The sequence below is a fragment of the Hydra viridissima genome, unplaced genomic scaffold, assembly GCF_058129835.1.
Source record: "Hydra viridissima isolate aposymbiotic clone 2 unplaced genomic scaffold, HvirCarnegie_v1 scaffold_7, whole genome shotgun sequence".
Classification (NCBI taxonomy): domain Eukaryota; kingdom Metazoa; phylum Cnidaria; class Hydrozoa; order Anthoathecata; family Hydridae; genus Hydra; species Hydra viridissima.
Genome location: NW_028324306.1, coordinates 14,481,534 through 14,496,919, shown reverse-complemented (window position 1 = coordinate 14,496,919; position 15,386 = coordinate 14,481,534). Strand labels below are relative to the sequence as shown.

At 28.4% G+C, this 15,386-nt stretch overlaps 3 protein-coding genes across 4 annotated transcripts; all 3 read right to left on the bottom strand.

The window, feature by feature from the left end:
* Window positions 1-18: 18 nt before the first annotated feature.
* LOC145184166 (glycolipid transfer protein-like) lies at window positions 19-3,428 on the bottom strand. Its single transcript, XM_090094443.1, has 5 exons — window positions 3,295-3,428; window positions 3,139-3,197; window positions 924-1,054; window positions 647-779; window positions 19-500 (listed from the first exon to the last, which is right to left on the bottom strand). The coding sequence occupies exons 1-5, from the start codon at window positions 3,404-3,406 to the stop codon at window positions 324-326; spliced, it is 612 nt and encodes a 203-aa protein (XP_089950569.1). The 5' UTR covers window positions 3,407-3,428; the 3' UTR covers window positions 19-323.
* A 175-nt stretch (window positions 3,429-3,603) lies between these two features.
* On the bottom strand, window positions 3,604-7,143 carry LOC145184678 (pre-mRNA-splicing factor 18-like). Its single transcript, XM_080060419.2, has 3 exons — window positions 6,828-7,143; window positions 6,434-6,609; window positions 3,604-4,451 (listed from the first exon to the last, which is right to left on the bottom strand). Exons 1-3 carry the CDS (start codon window positions 7,028-7,030, stop codon window positions 3,784-3,786), a joined length of 1,047 nt encoding a protein of 348 aa, XP_079916545.2. The 5' UTR covers window positions 7,031-7,143; the 3' UTR covers window positions 3,604-3,783.
* Window positions 7,130-13,588, bottom strand: LOC145184627 (AFG1-like ATPase). Of its 2 annotated transcripts, none has more exons than XM_090093531.1 (3): window positions 13,327-13,588; window positions 12,099-12,340; window positions 7,130-8,552 (listed from the first exon to the last, which is right to left on the bottom strand). In XM_090093531.1, exons 1-3 carry the CDS (start codon window positions 13,559-13,561, stop codon window positions 7,341-7,343), a joined length of 1,689 nt encoding a protein of 562 aa, XP_089949657.1. In that variant the 5' UTR covers window positions 13,562-13,588; the 3' UTR covers window positions 7,130-7,340. The 2 variants fall into 2 exon arrangements, with proteins under 2 accessions (XP_089949657.1, XP_089949658.1); XM_090093532.1 differs by having other exon boundaries at window positions 12,158-12,340; window positions 13,327-13,563.
* Between the last annotated feature and the right edge of the window lie 1,798 nt (window positions 13,589-15,386).

The following is a 15,386-nucleotide window of genomic DNA, read 5'->3' as shown; positions in this document are numbered from 1 at the left end:
AAAAAAAAAGAAATATGACTTCCTCATTTAATTTATAAAAAAATACATCTTTTAAGACAATAGATCAAGTATTCAAATCAATACTAAAAAAATAAAATTACTATTAAAATTTATAGTAAATTTTCCACACACAAACACAAAGTTTGAAAAAAATTTTCTAATTAAAAAAAAAAGTAATTTTCATAATAAATAGTTTTCTTATTTATTATAAATAATATTTCTTCTTGAAATTTCATCATACCATCACCATTCATTCACACAAACCATGATAAAACATCAAAATAAGACAATTCTTCAAGTTCAAGTTATTTAAAAGCATCATCTCAAACTTTAGCTTGCACATCTTGTCCAGATTCAATATAGAAAGTATTCAACTTGTCAATATTTTGTGCCATCAGATCTAGTATTTCCTTCATATCTTTCAAGACCTCTTCTTCACTACAATCATCACCAAGAGCTTTAATGAAATCTTTTCGATATGGAACTGCTTTCATAGCCAACTGAAATATTAGCAGAAAATGTAAAAAGTACCTTATTCCAAAATAGATCTACTTTAAGATGATACACATTCATCCCTATTTCTTCATCAACTAAAGAATTATCACCACAACCATGCTTGATACACACACTATACTAAAATAATTACATTAAAAATTGACTGGACCATCCATCCATGATATGCCTTCAGTGAATTTTCATAAGCTTTCTTTGAACACACTACCAAGTCTTGTTCTCCTGTCAGTACCTCTTGTAAAAACACACGAATGAAAGATAATGCTCTAGACATATTGTTAAAAATAACTATTAGATTTTGAGTCAAAAGAAACAGCAGAGAATGAGGACTGCAGAGGTTAATTTCTTAAAACATAGTTTTTGTGGAATATTTTGCAGTATTTATTTCAAATTATTTTTAAAAAATGAACCTTTTTAACCACAAAAGTGCATCTGTTGCAGAGTTCTTAGCTTTAGTTGAATTTGCTTCAATCTCGCTATTTACAATATCTTGAAGAGTAGCATATTTATCTGGTGATGTTTCATACTTGTTTGTCAACTTCTAAAACATGCAAAATAAAGGCATAATCAAGCTTGTCACTTAAAGAACAAAGCAGAGTAGAGTAATAATTTTTTTTTTAAAACCTTAAAAAAGTAACCAAACAAGAACAGATGTAAATAGATACAGAGACAATTTTTTGTGACTTGATAAAAATATATATATATATTCTACAAGGAATGTGAATATATATATATATATATATATATATATATATATATATATATATATATATATATATATATATATATATATATATATATTTGAAGTTCAATAATTCATTTTCTTTCTTATTGCTTGATTTTAGAAAGTACTTTTAATAAAAAAATGCCTGAAAATAATAAAGATAGATGCATATAATTATAAATTTTCATTAAAATCTTCTCTAAAACCAACTATTTCATTATACAGGGTGTTTGTAAAGTCGGTTTTAGTCTTTGATTAGAAATTTCTCCTTATTACAATAACTTATCCATTTAAATAGCAATATGTTTTAAAGCTTGATTCTAGGAAATTTAAATTCAGAAAAAAAAGAGCTACCAATTATCTCTTGAAGAGAGAATTAAAGTTGTTCTTCTCTATGCCAAATTTGAGAGTTCTGAGCAAGTTCAACAAAATTGGAGAAAACAGTTCGGCATGCAGCCACTCTAAGCCAGTGATTCTAAAGTTGGTTGACAAGTTCAAGGAGACAGGCAGCATTCATGATCAAGAGAGATCAAGATGGCCTAGCTCAGTTGTGACAGAAGAGGCAGTCAAAAGAGTGACTGAGCAACTTGTGAAAACAAGCAATCTTTCAATTCGATAGGGCGCTGCAGCTCTGGGGATGAAACAGACCAGCTATTACAATGCTGTTAAAGAGTCAGGCCTTCAACCCTTCAGACCAAGTAAAGTCCAAGAACTTAGTGAAGACGACTTTGATAGACAAGTGCAATTTTGTGAAACACTATTGGACAATTTTTCCAAAAACCCAGGTATGATTGACAAGATTTTGTGGTCGGATGAGTCAGTTTACTTTGAATGGAGTTATAAATTGTCATAGCTGCTACTGGGCCTACTCTAACCCAAATTAAATATTCCAGATCGGCACATTTAAATGACTTATGGTGTGGTATGGAATATGATTACTGGTGAGTCCTATCTAGAAATGCTTAAGACAAATGTATGGCCTAAAGTTAAATAGCATCTTCTCTACTTTCAACAGAATGGAGCGCCTTCCCACTATTCACTTGTAGTGAGAGAGTGGCTCTATCAAAAGTTCCCTGGTTCCCTGGTTCCCTGGCTCTATCAAATGGCCTAACCTTACTCCACCAGACTTTTTCCTCTGGGGCTGCTTAAAGGATATAGTATACAGGGACAAACCTTCTACACTTGTTGAGCTATGTGCAGAAGTGTACCTGATCGATTGGAACTCTGCATTATTCTCTAATTATATTTACTATCGATAATTATACTTTAAAATAAAATACATATAAACCGATTATCTTATTTCTTTATTTAACTATATTTCAACAAAGACTTAAACCAACTTTACGAACACCCTGTATATCTTACCAAAATGGCTACTTTTCATAAAAGTTTATCTTTTTTTATTCTCTAATAAATACTGTATAAAAAACTTAATCTTGACGTGCTTAATTACACTTATGGATTTTTGTAAGACTTTAAGGTTTGAAAGTTCAAAAAGGGTAAATAAGCAGTAAGCAAAACAACTAACTGGTAGATATTAAGTAGGAATAAGGATTTAAAAATAGAGAAATACAGAGATTAGTTTTTGAAACTTGCATCAAAAGTGTTTCTAAAGTGTCATCTTGAGTTTGAAAGACCCCTGAAAATGTAAAAATAGTTTTAAGTTTTATCATTTAAGAACCAACCCAAGAATAAGGTGTAATGAACTTACAAGAAGAATTAATGATGACTATAAAAAAACATTTCTGAGCTGTATAAATAAAGATTCTTATAGGAAAAACATCAGTTTATATGCATCAGCCAAATAAACCACTGTTGACTTCCAAATATCAGACATAATAGTAGCATTTAAACTAAAAACTTTTTTAAAAAATGATATAGGTTGTGTTAAGTGTCCATACCAATATATTGCCTCGAATGTCAGATTTGACAGGTGCAAATGCAGTAGAGCCAAGAATGTCTAATTAAATAAACATGTTTATCTTGATCAAACAGCATTTAAAAAAAAAAAAAAAATTTAGAAAAAAACACAAAAGAATTATTTTATTTATATTTACCAAAAAAGGGCACTATTTCACTACAAGCATCTAGAAATGTTTTTGTTAAAATCTTCTCATCTTCTGGAACTGCTTGAAACCGATGTTTAGCTTTCCCAAAGAATGATGGCATAATTACTTTTAAACTAGAATAAAAAATATCCACGCTTATCAAATTTTCATAGTGCATTTATTTAGTTGCTTTTTTGTTTTTTTTTTACACACAAAAAAAAAAAAAAAAAAAAAAAAAAAATGAAATTATGACCATTAAAACTTATCCTTTTAAAAACAATAAATTGGTAAATTAACTTAACACAAAAAAATCATTCTCTTTTTTTTTTCTTTCATTTTCTGCATTTTTTTTACCATTTATATAAAGCTTAAAAACTTCAATATATACAAAGAAATATTATTTAAATAAATAATGACGCGTTAACAAAGTCCATGAGATATTCTTAATTCAAATACTTTTCCATAAAACTTTTATATCTATCACAATTTAGCTGTAATCTACTGAATGGATTGATACTCAACACATTTGGAGGGAGCTGCAGTATATTTCTTTTGACAAAATGTCATTAAACGTTTTAATGCCTGGATATATTTACGTTGAGTTTCATCATTTAGCACATGTGCAACAAGAGCAGTGGATATTTTTTCACGCCCAGTTCGAGCATGGATACCAGGATTGGTGACACCAATAGGCCATGGTGCATTTCCAATAGCCATTTGTAAGTACAAGTCGCTAGCTTTGACATACTCTCTGTTAATTAGATTTTGCACAATACCAGTTAAAGCATTTAATATATCAGCAGTTAAACTCAGAGATCTCAATTTACGAAAAAGGGGCTTTAAGTATGCCATTGTTTGTTCATACTGTGCACTACTCAGTTTTCCTGAGATGGATATTTTTTCATGAAGTTCACGCTTGTTTAAATCTACACCCCACAAATATGCTAAATGTTTTAGAAATTCAAGAACTATCTGTGAACTTTGTTGCATATTTCCTTTCTCAATGTTCTGTGAAAGCTCAATTAATTCTTCTATGGTAAGAGCATCATTAGAAATCTTTACATCATGAGCTTTGTTGGAACTTTCACTGCTTCCTTCTGTGTTTAATTGTGCAATATAACTTTGATCAACTCTGTCTAATGCTGCTTTAAAATCATTTCGCAAACCTTTTATAAAAATAAATCAATTTGGTTATTTCTAAAGTAATAACAGAAAACTCAAAACAATTAAGGTAATGCTAAGTAACTTTGACACATTTTAACATTTCTGATTAGAAAATATTCTCCAATATTTATTAGCTCTGTTGATCACTTTACATCTTAAAACTCTTTATCTACATTATCAATGATTAATATTACCCAAGTTAAATTAACTTATTGTCATAATTAAGTAATAACATCAAATTTGGATGGATGCATTGCAAAAAATCATAGCAGAGATAGGCATGTCCTGTACAAAACATTAATAGCACAAAACAACTTAATAAATTCAACCATTATATAATATATGGTGAGCCAAAATCTAAGCATAAATATGTTTATGTATTTAGATGAATTAGTCATATTTTGGCATCTGTGTTTGTATAATATAAGAACAGTTCTTGATATCTGTGCAAAAACAACACAGGTTACAGAAAAAATATGCACTTAAAAATAGACATACTGACTATTTACTAGTTTACTGCAAGTAAAAAAAACTACCCATGATACCAAAAACATTGACATTTGAACAAGTTTTTGTCATGTTTGTAGAAATAGCTTATTTATTAAATGAATAAACTAGATAAGTAGTGATCATGCTGATTAAGAGTTTATTGAAGAAAAATAAATTGAAAGTAAATCATAAAGTACTTTCTAAATGTTTTTACTAATAATTAACTTTTGATCACTTCTTTTGTTTTTTATCACCTTCAATTCCTTAGCTTATTCCATTGCAGCAAATTGTTGGCATTCACCAAGTCTGGCCTATATGGCTATACTTAGTGTTCATTTTTGATATTTCAATAAATGATTTATTAGTCAAAATCAACACATATTTTATAATTATTTCTAGAGTTTTAAAATTCAGCATACTTGCTGATATTCTTATTACCAAAACAATTAACAACACTATGGACAATGCTATGGGCGATTCGAAAATTGAATCTTAGATTACAAAGGCATTTTGTAATATAAAATACTTTTTTAGTTTTTTCAAAGAGAAACAACAATATTTAGAACTGCCTCAACGACATTGAAAGCTAGCACAAAGCAACAGATTTATACACTGGATCAAGTAATTCTGAAATTCTAATACATAATTCAAAAAAATAAAAAAACCCTAAACTAAAATATACAATTTGAGTTAATATTACTTAGAGAAGAGTTTTAGATGATCATTTGTAATAATATATTTTCCAGACTCTTAATTGACTGTTTTTTCAATATCAGTTCATTCAAAAAGCATAGTTTTTTTCACAAACTGAAATAAGAACTGCTTCTGCTCTTCCTGTTTTGTCAAGGTTGCGTTGAAACTTAATGCGCCCTTGCATTAAGTTTCAACTCAACCTTCTTTTTTCATCTCAACTTCAACCATCTCTTGAACAATACTTCTGTGTTCAGCTACAGATATTCTAGTTTCAGCCCAGGCTTCACATATCTTTAACAGCTTTCACAACATCCGTTAGACAAAATTTTTCCTTTTGATGATAATAAAAATAAACTCTGAAAACATTTGTGGCAATTTTCAAAATTTGTTGATAGCTTTCAAAATTTGTTCTGCAATTTTCCAATAAGATATGCAAAATTTTTCAATCTGATTTATGCCTTACTTGAGTTTTACATTCTAAAATTATTACTATTACTAAAACAAATTAAATAAAATAACTAAATGACTTTTAGAATATTTTTAAGAAAAATTTTGCAATAATAAAATCTGTTAGTGTAAAACTTTACTCAATGTCAAAGTTACCCCACATTACCTTACCACAGAATAACAATTTGCTATAAACACAAATATTCTTAAACAAACCATTTATAAAGCTTTTGGCCTCAAATGAATAAAGTTTACCTGTATACAGATACCTGATAGTAGATACTTGTTTTAAAATTTAAAAAGATTTGCTTAAACTTTTATAAGGTCTTGTAGATAGTTAATTGTCAGAAAATACCTTTTTCTTCATCATTACTAATCATCTCTATCAGTCGCAAACGTTGGCAAGTATCTTCATGTGATTCACCAAACAACTTAATTGGCTCTCGTTGATCACGCAAGCGCCGAATCAATTCAGATTTTTCAATATCTTTATACTTTTGATCAAGCTTCTTTATTTTTGTTATAGGAACTCTGTTAAAATAGAAAGAATTTGTTTTTCAATACTGCATTAGAACACTGCATTAGAAGTTTAACAATTATTATTGACACAAGTGTTCAGGAAGTTTTTTTATGGCATGCCCATTAGGCTGCTATCATGTAAAAAGCTTAATGATTATACCCAACAAAATTTTCCAATTGGTTTTTTAAAATGAATATCCTTAAAGATACAGAAAAAAAAGGAAGCTTACTTGTTAACTTCACCTCCTGAATCTGAAAGCTCTCCATCTTTTATCAAACCTTTTTTCTCAAGGATTACTTTTTTCTGCTTTTGATATTCCTCTGCTTGAATTTTTGATAGATCTCCTCTTTTAAAATATTTCTTTTGAGCTGTCACAGGGACTGAATCAAGCTGCTTACGCTTTCGATCAAGCTCAGCCAATAGAGACTCCATTTTTAAAACTTAGCTTTTGTTAAAAATTAAAAAAATTAGTTTTTAATTTAAAAAAGGAGCATAACAGCAATCAAACTTTAGCCACACAAAACAACTCAATTCAAATCTACAAACATTAAGAAAAAGTAAAAACAACTTTACAGGTATGTTAAAATACTTAGAAATTATTAGTGATATATACACAATGTACCATTAAATCTTAAGCTATACTATACAAGATATAAAAATTTTTAAAAACATTTTAAACAACTTTAAGGAAAAAATGAGATTTAATAAATGCACTACTAATAAATAATAATTTTATCGAAATTCATTCATCACTTGGTTTTTTTTTATTTACTAATCTTTCCCACCATCCAAAACCCCAAAAGTGTGAATCATTAAACTTAGGGGCATCTTTTAATCTCTCGTTGTAATTTTTTTGTAAGACTTCTTGACTCAAAGTCTTATAGCTAGCTTCATCTGCCCAATCAACTTCATTAAAATTATGTTCAGTAACTATTTTCTCAAGTTTTTTACTTTCGGTAAGCTTTTGAATTTCTGTTTGGCGCTGATGTTCACGTTCCCTGCGTTTTTCATATGCAGAGCTCCTTTCTTGAAAAGAACCTGTATATGGAACAAAACTCTGCTCACGATGAGACTTTTGTTGGTAAAGAGCACTCTGCATTTCTTTTAGCCGACTTATTGCACGCCTGAATGAAAAAATTTCATCTTGACCAGTTAGAAAATCAAAATCATGAAGGATCATTTCAGATACGTTTAAGTCATATGCCATTTCAGCTAACATATCCATAGTCATATGACTATTCTCAAAAGACATTGATGACTCTTGAATATGATCTGAAGATTTTGGTAGCATTTGAAAAATATCATCAATAGATGCTTGAGAATTACAGTACACCTTTACACAACATTCATAAGCTGCGTCAACAAAACTTAAAAATCTCCGTGCTTCATTCTTCTGGAACAAAGTCATTTTTGGAATATCATCAACAAACACACTATGAAATGTACTGCATATTTTAAAATAATCTGCTGGTCCTAATGGATGACAACATAGTTCACTAAATGTAAACCTGGCAATATTTCCAGCACATAAAGGTATATGAATTTTTCGACCATAGATCTGCAATATAGAGGAATGTATTTTCTTTCCTTTTGGTATTAGTTCAGTAAACATCTTGTCAAATGCTAAATCTTTATTCACACTCTTTGGATATAAAAATCTCTGCTCACCAGACTTCATTTCAACTCGGTGATCACGGTTAGAATCAATATGATGAACAACACAGTGTTGTTCAAATACATTTCTAAAAGTTGTTTTCAAATCAAGGAGTTCACAATCACCTTTAATGACTTTATGATCACTGAAGGATGCCTCACCTAAATCATTTGGTGGACGGTTTGATGTTGCAACAATAACAGCTCCATTTTGTATCAAGTGTTGAAAAACACCAGATAAAAGCACGCTTGAAGCATAGTCAGCTAGCTGAACTTCATCAAAACATATCAACCAACAATCCTGTTAATAAAAATTTCTTTTTTTGAACAGTTTTTAAAGTTTTTGCAGCATTTAACATTAATTTATTGAATAGTTTTTAACTTTTATTACACTGTCAGGTCAAAATACTGCTATTTTATAACAGTCATGTAATTGCAGGATGAGGGCATTTAGATTTATTAACAGCATACAGAGCTTTGCAAAAATTTAAAACATCCTATGAAATAAAAGACAAAAAACTGTTAGTGTTGTCTGTTAACTTCCAATTTAGTGGGAATGAATTGTTTTTTTAAATTATCAGTTAAGAAATTATTACAGAGTTCAACTAAATTTATAATTTTTGATACCGTTGTAGTTGATGTAGTTATTTGATACAACAACAAGATAGAAATTACTATTTTTAATACAATTGTTTTTGTTTGTTTCAGTCATTGAATAACAGATTTGCATACTTCAGACATGGCAACTTGTGCTACTAGAAGCCAAACTGAGCATGCACTTTTGAGTTACCTGGTTGATCTACCTAAAAATCAAAGCCCTGTTTAGACCTTGCTAAGTGTTATTTATTTCACATGCCTAATGATAAACAATTTTCTGAACCACATGGTCAAAAAAAAGTTATTGTTAACCAAATGAAAGAGATCAATTAAAAAACAAATATACCATCGATGTCAGCACTATTGTAGTTCATGTGAAGAGACTTATCTCACTTTTGCATGATATTGATAAATATCGATTAGAAAAAAGATCTTCTGCCCCATTTGAAAATAAAGTTAAATTGTTTCAAAAGTTTTTAAGTGCTCAATTGGAAGAATTTCTGATAGAAATTAATTTGGGTGTAAGTTTTTATGTAAATTATCAGCAGTGGGATAAGATTTTTGGGTCAGTCAGAATACAAGTAGAAAATGCATCATTGGTAAAGTTGACATGGCCACAGCATTTAAACTTACTAGGCTTATAAAGCTCTTGACAGATGCAAAATCAGTAACAGAAAGGGTTGTATAATTGAAAATGCTGCAGTGAAAGATCTAAAACTGCTAATATCAGAGAATATAATCAACCCAAGTAAAATAAAGAGACAAAGGAAGTTTTGGAAAGAACAATTGATTAAGTTTTATAATGATTAGACAAAGAAATTGGTATGTATTAGATTTGATGGAAAACAAAACATGGCTTTAGTATATGAGATCAAATGCTGTAGTAGTAAGAAAAAGACTCACTATGTTATACTCCTTTTCAGAAAACAAATATGATGTTCATGTAGTTCCTGAAAGCAATTGTTGATGAGAGCATGACAATCCTAAAAGAAACAGAGTCTATATTCACTCTTTAAGCAATAGTATGTGATTGAACAAACAAGAATATTACTAAGGTAAATGTTATATTGAGTAAAATTAAAGAAAAGCTGGGAAGACCACTAACATGGTTGGTTTGTCAATTATACATGAATGAATTACCATTTAGAAAATATTTTTCACATGTTCATGGTGAACAAATGAGAGGACTGGTGAACAAATGAGTGGACTGGCATCAACATCTGGTGTCATTGCTAAAGCAATTATGCTTGATTCAAAAGACATTCCAATTGTTGACTTTTTTCCAATTGTCTATGTTCCTGATGAAGTCCATAAAATTCTAGCATATTTAACTGTGCAGGTAGGATGTAATTCAATTCAGTACATACCACTTCTAGAAAGTAGTAAACCAGGTATTTTGAATCATAGTAAATAGCTCACAACTACTTTAAGACATGTCAGCAACTTTTTCTACTTTTCTTATAACAGACCCACCCTAATAAATGAATATTAGGGCCATGCATTTTTTTACAATCTATTTTAAATAGATAGTTTAAATTTATATATGATAAAAAAAACATGATGTTATTATTAAAGTTTATTAAAAAAGAAACTCAAGCCTACCACAGAAGGCTAAGAAACCAAAACTTACTCCTTCTATGGTGAAAAAAAAAAATCATTGGTTTGTTGAGGATTGGAAAAAAGAGTCATTTGAGCCAATCTTTCAAGTAATGATGGACAAACAACCTCTGTTCCACATAGACTAATGAAAACATTCATCCAAATTGCATTGTGGAAACAGTCAAGCATCCTCCTTCAGTAAAAGTCTGGTCCATCATTTATGGACAAGGAGCAGGATATCTCTACAGAATGGTTGAGATGATGAAACAAGAGCAGTATGAAAAAGTCCTAGGGAATCAGTTGCATCTCCAAATGCAAGATATGTCAAAAAATATTAAGGATCTGACATGTATGCAAAATGGTGCAGTTTTGTCATACAGCAAAAAGTGTATGGTTTACTTAAAACAACAACAAAAAAAAAAATTGTCAAGGACAGGTAACTCAACTGATCTAAACTGCTTCAAAAACATTTGGGAGCTGGTAAAGTAAGATATCAGAAAAGATATTACAACCAACAAACAAGATTTTTATGGGAAAGTCTATCAGGATCATACTTAAATCACTGATTGTGTGTGTGTATGTATGTATGTATGTATGTATGTATGTATGTATGTATGTATGTATGTATGTATGTATGTATGTATGTATGTATGTATGTATGTATGTATGTATGTATGTATGTATGTATGTATGTATGTATGTATGTATGTATGTATGTATGTATGTATGTATGTATGTATGTATGTATGTATGTATGTATGTATAAATGTATGTATGTATGTATGTATGTATGTATGTATGTATGTATGTATGTATGTATGTATGTATGTATGTATGTATGTATGTATGTATGTATGTATGTATGTATGTATGTATGCATGTATGTATGTATGTATGTATGTATGTATGTATGTATGTATGTATGTATGTATGTATGTATGTATGTATGTATGTATGTATGTATGTATGTATGTATGTATGTATGTATGTATGTATGTATGTATGTATGTATGTATGTATGTATGTATAAGTTTATACCAGGAACACATGGGAAAATACTGTAAATTAATATAGAATAAGTTAGTAAAATAAAATACTATATTAATTTGTAAAACATAAATTACCTAACATGGATTTAAGTTATTTTTGGATGCAAAAGCCAATCCAAATGATACAATTTTAGGCATTGAATTAGCAGCCAAGCTTTATAGAAATTATTATTTGTTATAAAAGTTTTTTTAAACTCACTATATTCATTTTCACTCCGATACCTAATACTGGGTTTTAGTATATTTTGTAATACTTATTTGGTATTACAAGTATTTTGGAACTATAAATTACCTACAAAACAAATTCCTATGATATATTTGTTGTAAAAGTGTAAATAAACTCCTGTAAGTAAACAAACTCCTATAAAATTGTTGACTGGGCTGTTTGATTTATAGCATCTTTTTTTTTTTCTATTTAAGTTAAGTTATTTAAATTTTTTACAAAAGGATGTAAATCATCATGCTGCTAATTGTTAATATGTATAATTTTTTCACAAATAAATTATTTTCATATTAAAAATTTAAATTCTAGCTCTGGTAAAAGATCATATATAATTATTTTAGTAATATAGCCTAAAGGGATAATTAAATTAAAAAATTACCGCCAATATTTTGTTAGCAATATGTTGTGACGGTGTAATAAAATGTGATTTATCAGTACCACAACATAAATTCCACTGGTTGATTTCTGAGTAAAGGTACAGCATGAACATATTAAAATGAACACGTTTTTTTTCTGAGATAGGGACTGAATTGTAAAAAAGATCAAGCAATAATGTTTTCCCTGTACCAACTTCTCCATGTAAATATACACCTTTTTGGAATGATTTTGCAGCTTCTTCTCCTAAATTATGATCAGAAAAATAACCTAAAAGCTGAAATTAACAAATTGAAAACCTAAGATTTTATATGGAGGACAACTCCCACGACTACTCCCACCACTACTACTCTTACCACTAATACTTCTAATACTACTTGAAACTATAGCCCTTGTTTAAGCTATCACTCTTTTTTTAAAATAATAACATAATAGACATTGCTTAAAAAAACCTTTGATTAAGTTGTAATTATTTTTATATCCTAAAGTTGCAAAAAAAAATCACTAGCCGCTTCATAATTATTACTTATTTACTTCTTTTCATAGAATCTAATTATATTTTTAAACTTTTTTATTTAAAGTCATTGATAAATTTTAGGAAAAGATTGTTATAAATGATTTTAACTCACAAAAGTTTTTAACTGGAAAAAGATTACTAAGAAACATTTATTCAGAAGTCAGATATAAAGAATATATTAAATTATCACAAATATATCTTTCAAATTTTATTAACAAGGAAAAATTTTGTGATTCAAGAAATATAAAAATAAAAACCTTTAAAACTGCTCATAAGATAAATTAACTTATAACCTATACTTTGGCATTTTGTTTGCAGAAAATTAGATTTAAATTTTTATGGTTCTAAAAACATATAAATAAAATATCTATACTCAGGGGGAAAGAAACTGGTAAAAAAATATTAATATACAAATTATAACAAACTTATTCTGTAAACAAAACAGATTTCTTTTTTTTTTTTTTTTTATCATCAGTAAATATATTTTTGCTAATCTCTATCTTTATATCTATGACTCAAGCATTACCAATTAAAAAATAAATTACTGCTATATAGTATCTTACTTATTTAAATCTAAAATGAGTACTGATGAAATAGCACCACAAAAACATAGTGAAATCCAATTTTTCTTTCTTTCTGACTAAAACATTTAATTATATATATATATATATATATATATAATCTCAAAAGTTTCCCAATAAAAAAAATAACTTACCAGAGTTTCTTCCAACCCTTTTGAAACCATTTATTTTTAACTCATTGAATAGAACTTGAAGTTTATTAACTGCCATAAACTGATTTTTATCAGGTTTCAGAATTCCTTTCTCTAACAAGATGCTGTACTGTTTGATGGGACTTAAAACACTATCAGTTGATCCACATCTTTTGCAGGTACCAAAACAGGAATTTTTTAAAAGTAAACTAATCTTTATACTAAAAATCCTTGTCATCTAGAAAATTTTAAATATAAAATTTTATTTCTGAATATCACTTAAAAATATTATCAAAATAATTTTACAAGGGAGACGTTACCTTGTGAATACAAATTAAATTGACATAAAATTGATAAAAAATCTTCAACAAAAATATTATGGTTTGTGGATTTTTTAACGTTAATAAAACGTTGTTTGTTAGGAGATTTATCAAACTATTGGCCAAATGACACGGGTTTAAATTAATATAAGTTCTGTATATTTTAATAGGATACAGTGTGTTAGATTCTACTGTTGATCTATTTAAGGTATAAAAATCTTTGTGTTTAAGAAGCAAAACAATTAACAAGAGCTATTATTAGTGCTTTTTGAGCAAACAAGAGAGGTTTTTCTAATCTATTAACTCCGATAAGATTTTTTTCCAATTAAAAGACCTATCAAAATTTTACTGTAATTCGTGATTTATAGCTGAAAGTAGCACCTAAAGGATCACTGTTCAAATTTTTGAAACTGATATGTAATTTACACGTGTCTCTACACAAGTTCCTCTTTCAGTACGCAATAGAACATGCAACAACAGTTTTGAGCGCCCCCTCCCCCACCACCACTATTATACATCTTTCTTTTCCAAGGATTTCATTTGAAAATGGGTCACTTTTACTAGAAGTTATACTCAATTTTAATTCAACTACTAGATATTATTTTATTACTCTGATTTATATAATCAAATCGAATTTCAAACTGAATTTATTCAGAAATCATAATGAAAACTCCGCCAGTAAACTTACGTAAAATAAAGAGCTGGTTTTCCACTTATAAAAATATGTGAAATAACCCTTTTGTTGTTGTTGTTGTTTTTTTTTTACATTTTTTTTAAAATAAATTCAAAACACTTTTAAAGAAGCATGCTTACATTTTACAATTTTATTATTTAATTTTTTTTTTCCATTAACATTTCCGACAACTTAATTTTATTGTTACAAGAAGATAAATATATGGCAAAACACTTTAATACTACTGTTGATATTTTAACACAGCGTCCAGGAACCTGGGTCCAGTTTCTGTTAAAGATGGGACCACTATAACTTCACCTGATAGTTTTGAAGTTCATCACTTTAGTCCATTGAGACAAGTTTCCAGCGTCGAACTTCATCATATTCATAGTTTTTAGTGGTCATTTGTTAAAAGAAATTTATGTTAATTTATTCAATGTTTAAGTTGTTAAAAATTTTAGTTTGTGAATACGAGTACTATTCAAAAAAAATCTATTTTCCATAATTCACTTTTTATGTATTTTTTGCTAATTCAGCAATTTGATAAATTGTATTTTAGATTTTTAAAAAGTTTTTTCCATTCACCAAAATTTATTGCTTGAATTGTAATTGTAAAAAGGTTTACTCTGTCTTCACCTCAAATTTTAAATTTTAAAAGAATAAAAAATAATCAAATGGACACGAAACTATTTTTAATGACTGCGTAATTGCATTAAATTTATTGAAAAGCATTAAATTTATTGATAAGACTGCTTTATGCTTCCGGTTTATTTATGAAAGCTGCAAAACTATTACTACGAAATTTCAATTTTACGTATTGTACTTCAAGTTGTATTGAGCCAAATATATTTATGCAGAAAAGACTGCGTATACTGGGCAGCGACAATATTAAAAATAATAATAATAATAATGATAATTTATAATAATATTAATGATAATTTATGTACTTCAAGTTGTTCTTCTCTTCGTTTGTTATTGTTTAGAGTTAGCAAGTTAAATAGAAAAAAAAATATTCAAAAGATTTTTTTATCGGCGAAAAAGTCCTTAAATTAAGAACGAATTCTGCTATT

Bases quoted from the DNA above. Each gene is read 5' to 3' on its own strand.
- LOC145184166 (XM_090094443.1), bottom strand. From the start codon at position 3,406: ATGCCATCATTCTTTGGGAAAGCTAAACATCGGTTTCAAGCAGTTCCA. The intron at 3,198-3,294 runs GTAAATATAAAT...TTATTTAATTAG, and splicing joins TGAAATAGTGCCCTTTTTTG to ACATTCTTGGCTCTACTGCA. The intron at 780-923 runs GTTCATTTTTTA...CAATATGTCTAG, and splicing joins GCACTTTTGTGGTTAAAAAG to AGCATTATCTTTCATTCGTG.
- LOC145184678 (XM_080060419.2), bottom strand. From the start codon at position 7,030: ATGGAGTCTCTATTGGCTGAGCTTGATCGAAAGCGTAAGCAGCTTGAT. The intron at 6,610-6,827 runs GTAAGCTTCCTT...CTATTTTAACAG, and splicing joins TCAGGAGGTGAAGTTAACAA to AGTTCCTATAACAAAAATAA. The intron at 4,452-6,433 runs GTATTTTCTGAC...TTTTTATAAAAG, and splicing joins TAGTAATGATGAAGAAAAAG to GTTTGCGAAATGATTTTAAA.
- LOC145184627 (XM_090093531.1), bottom strand. From the start codon at position 13,561: ATGACAAGGATTTTTAGTATAAAGATTAGTTTACTTTTAAAAAATTCC. The intron at 12,341-13,326 runs GTAAGTTATTTT...ATCATAATTTAG, and splicing joins AAGGGTTGGAAGAAACTCTG to GAGAAGAAGCTGCAAAATCA. The intron at 8,553-12,098 runs GTAATTTTTTAA...TTTTATTAACAG, and splicing joins TTGCTAACAAAATATTGGCG to GATTGTTGGTTGATATGTTT.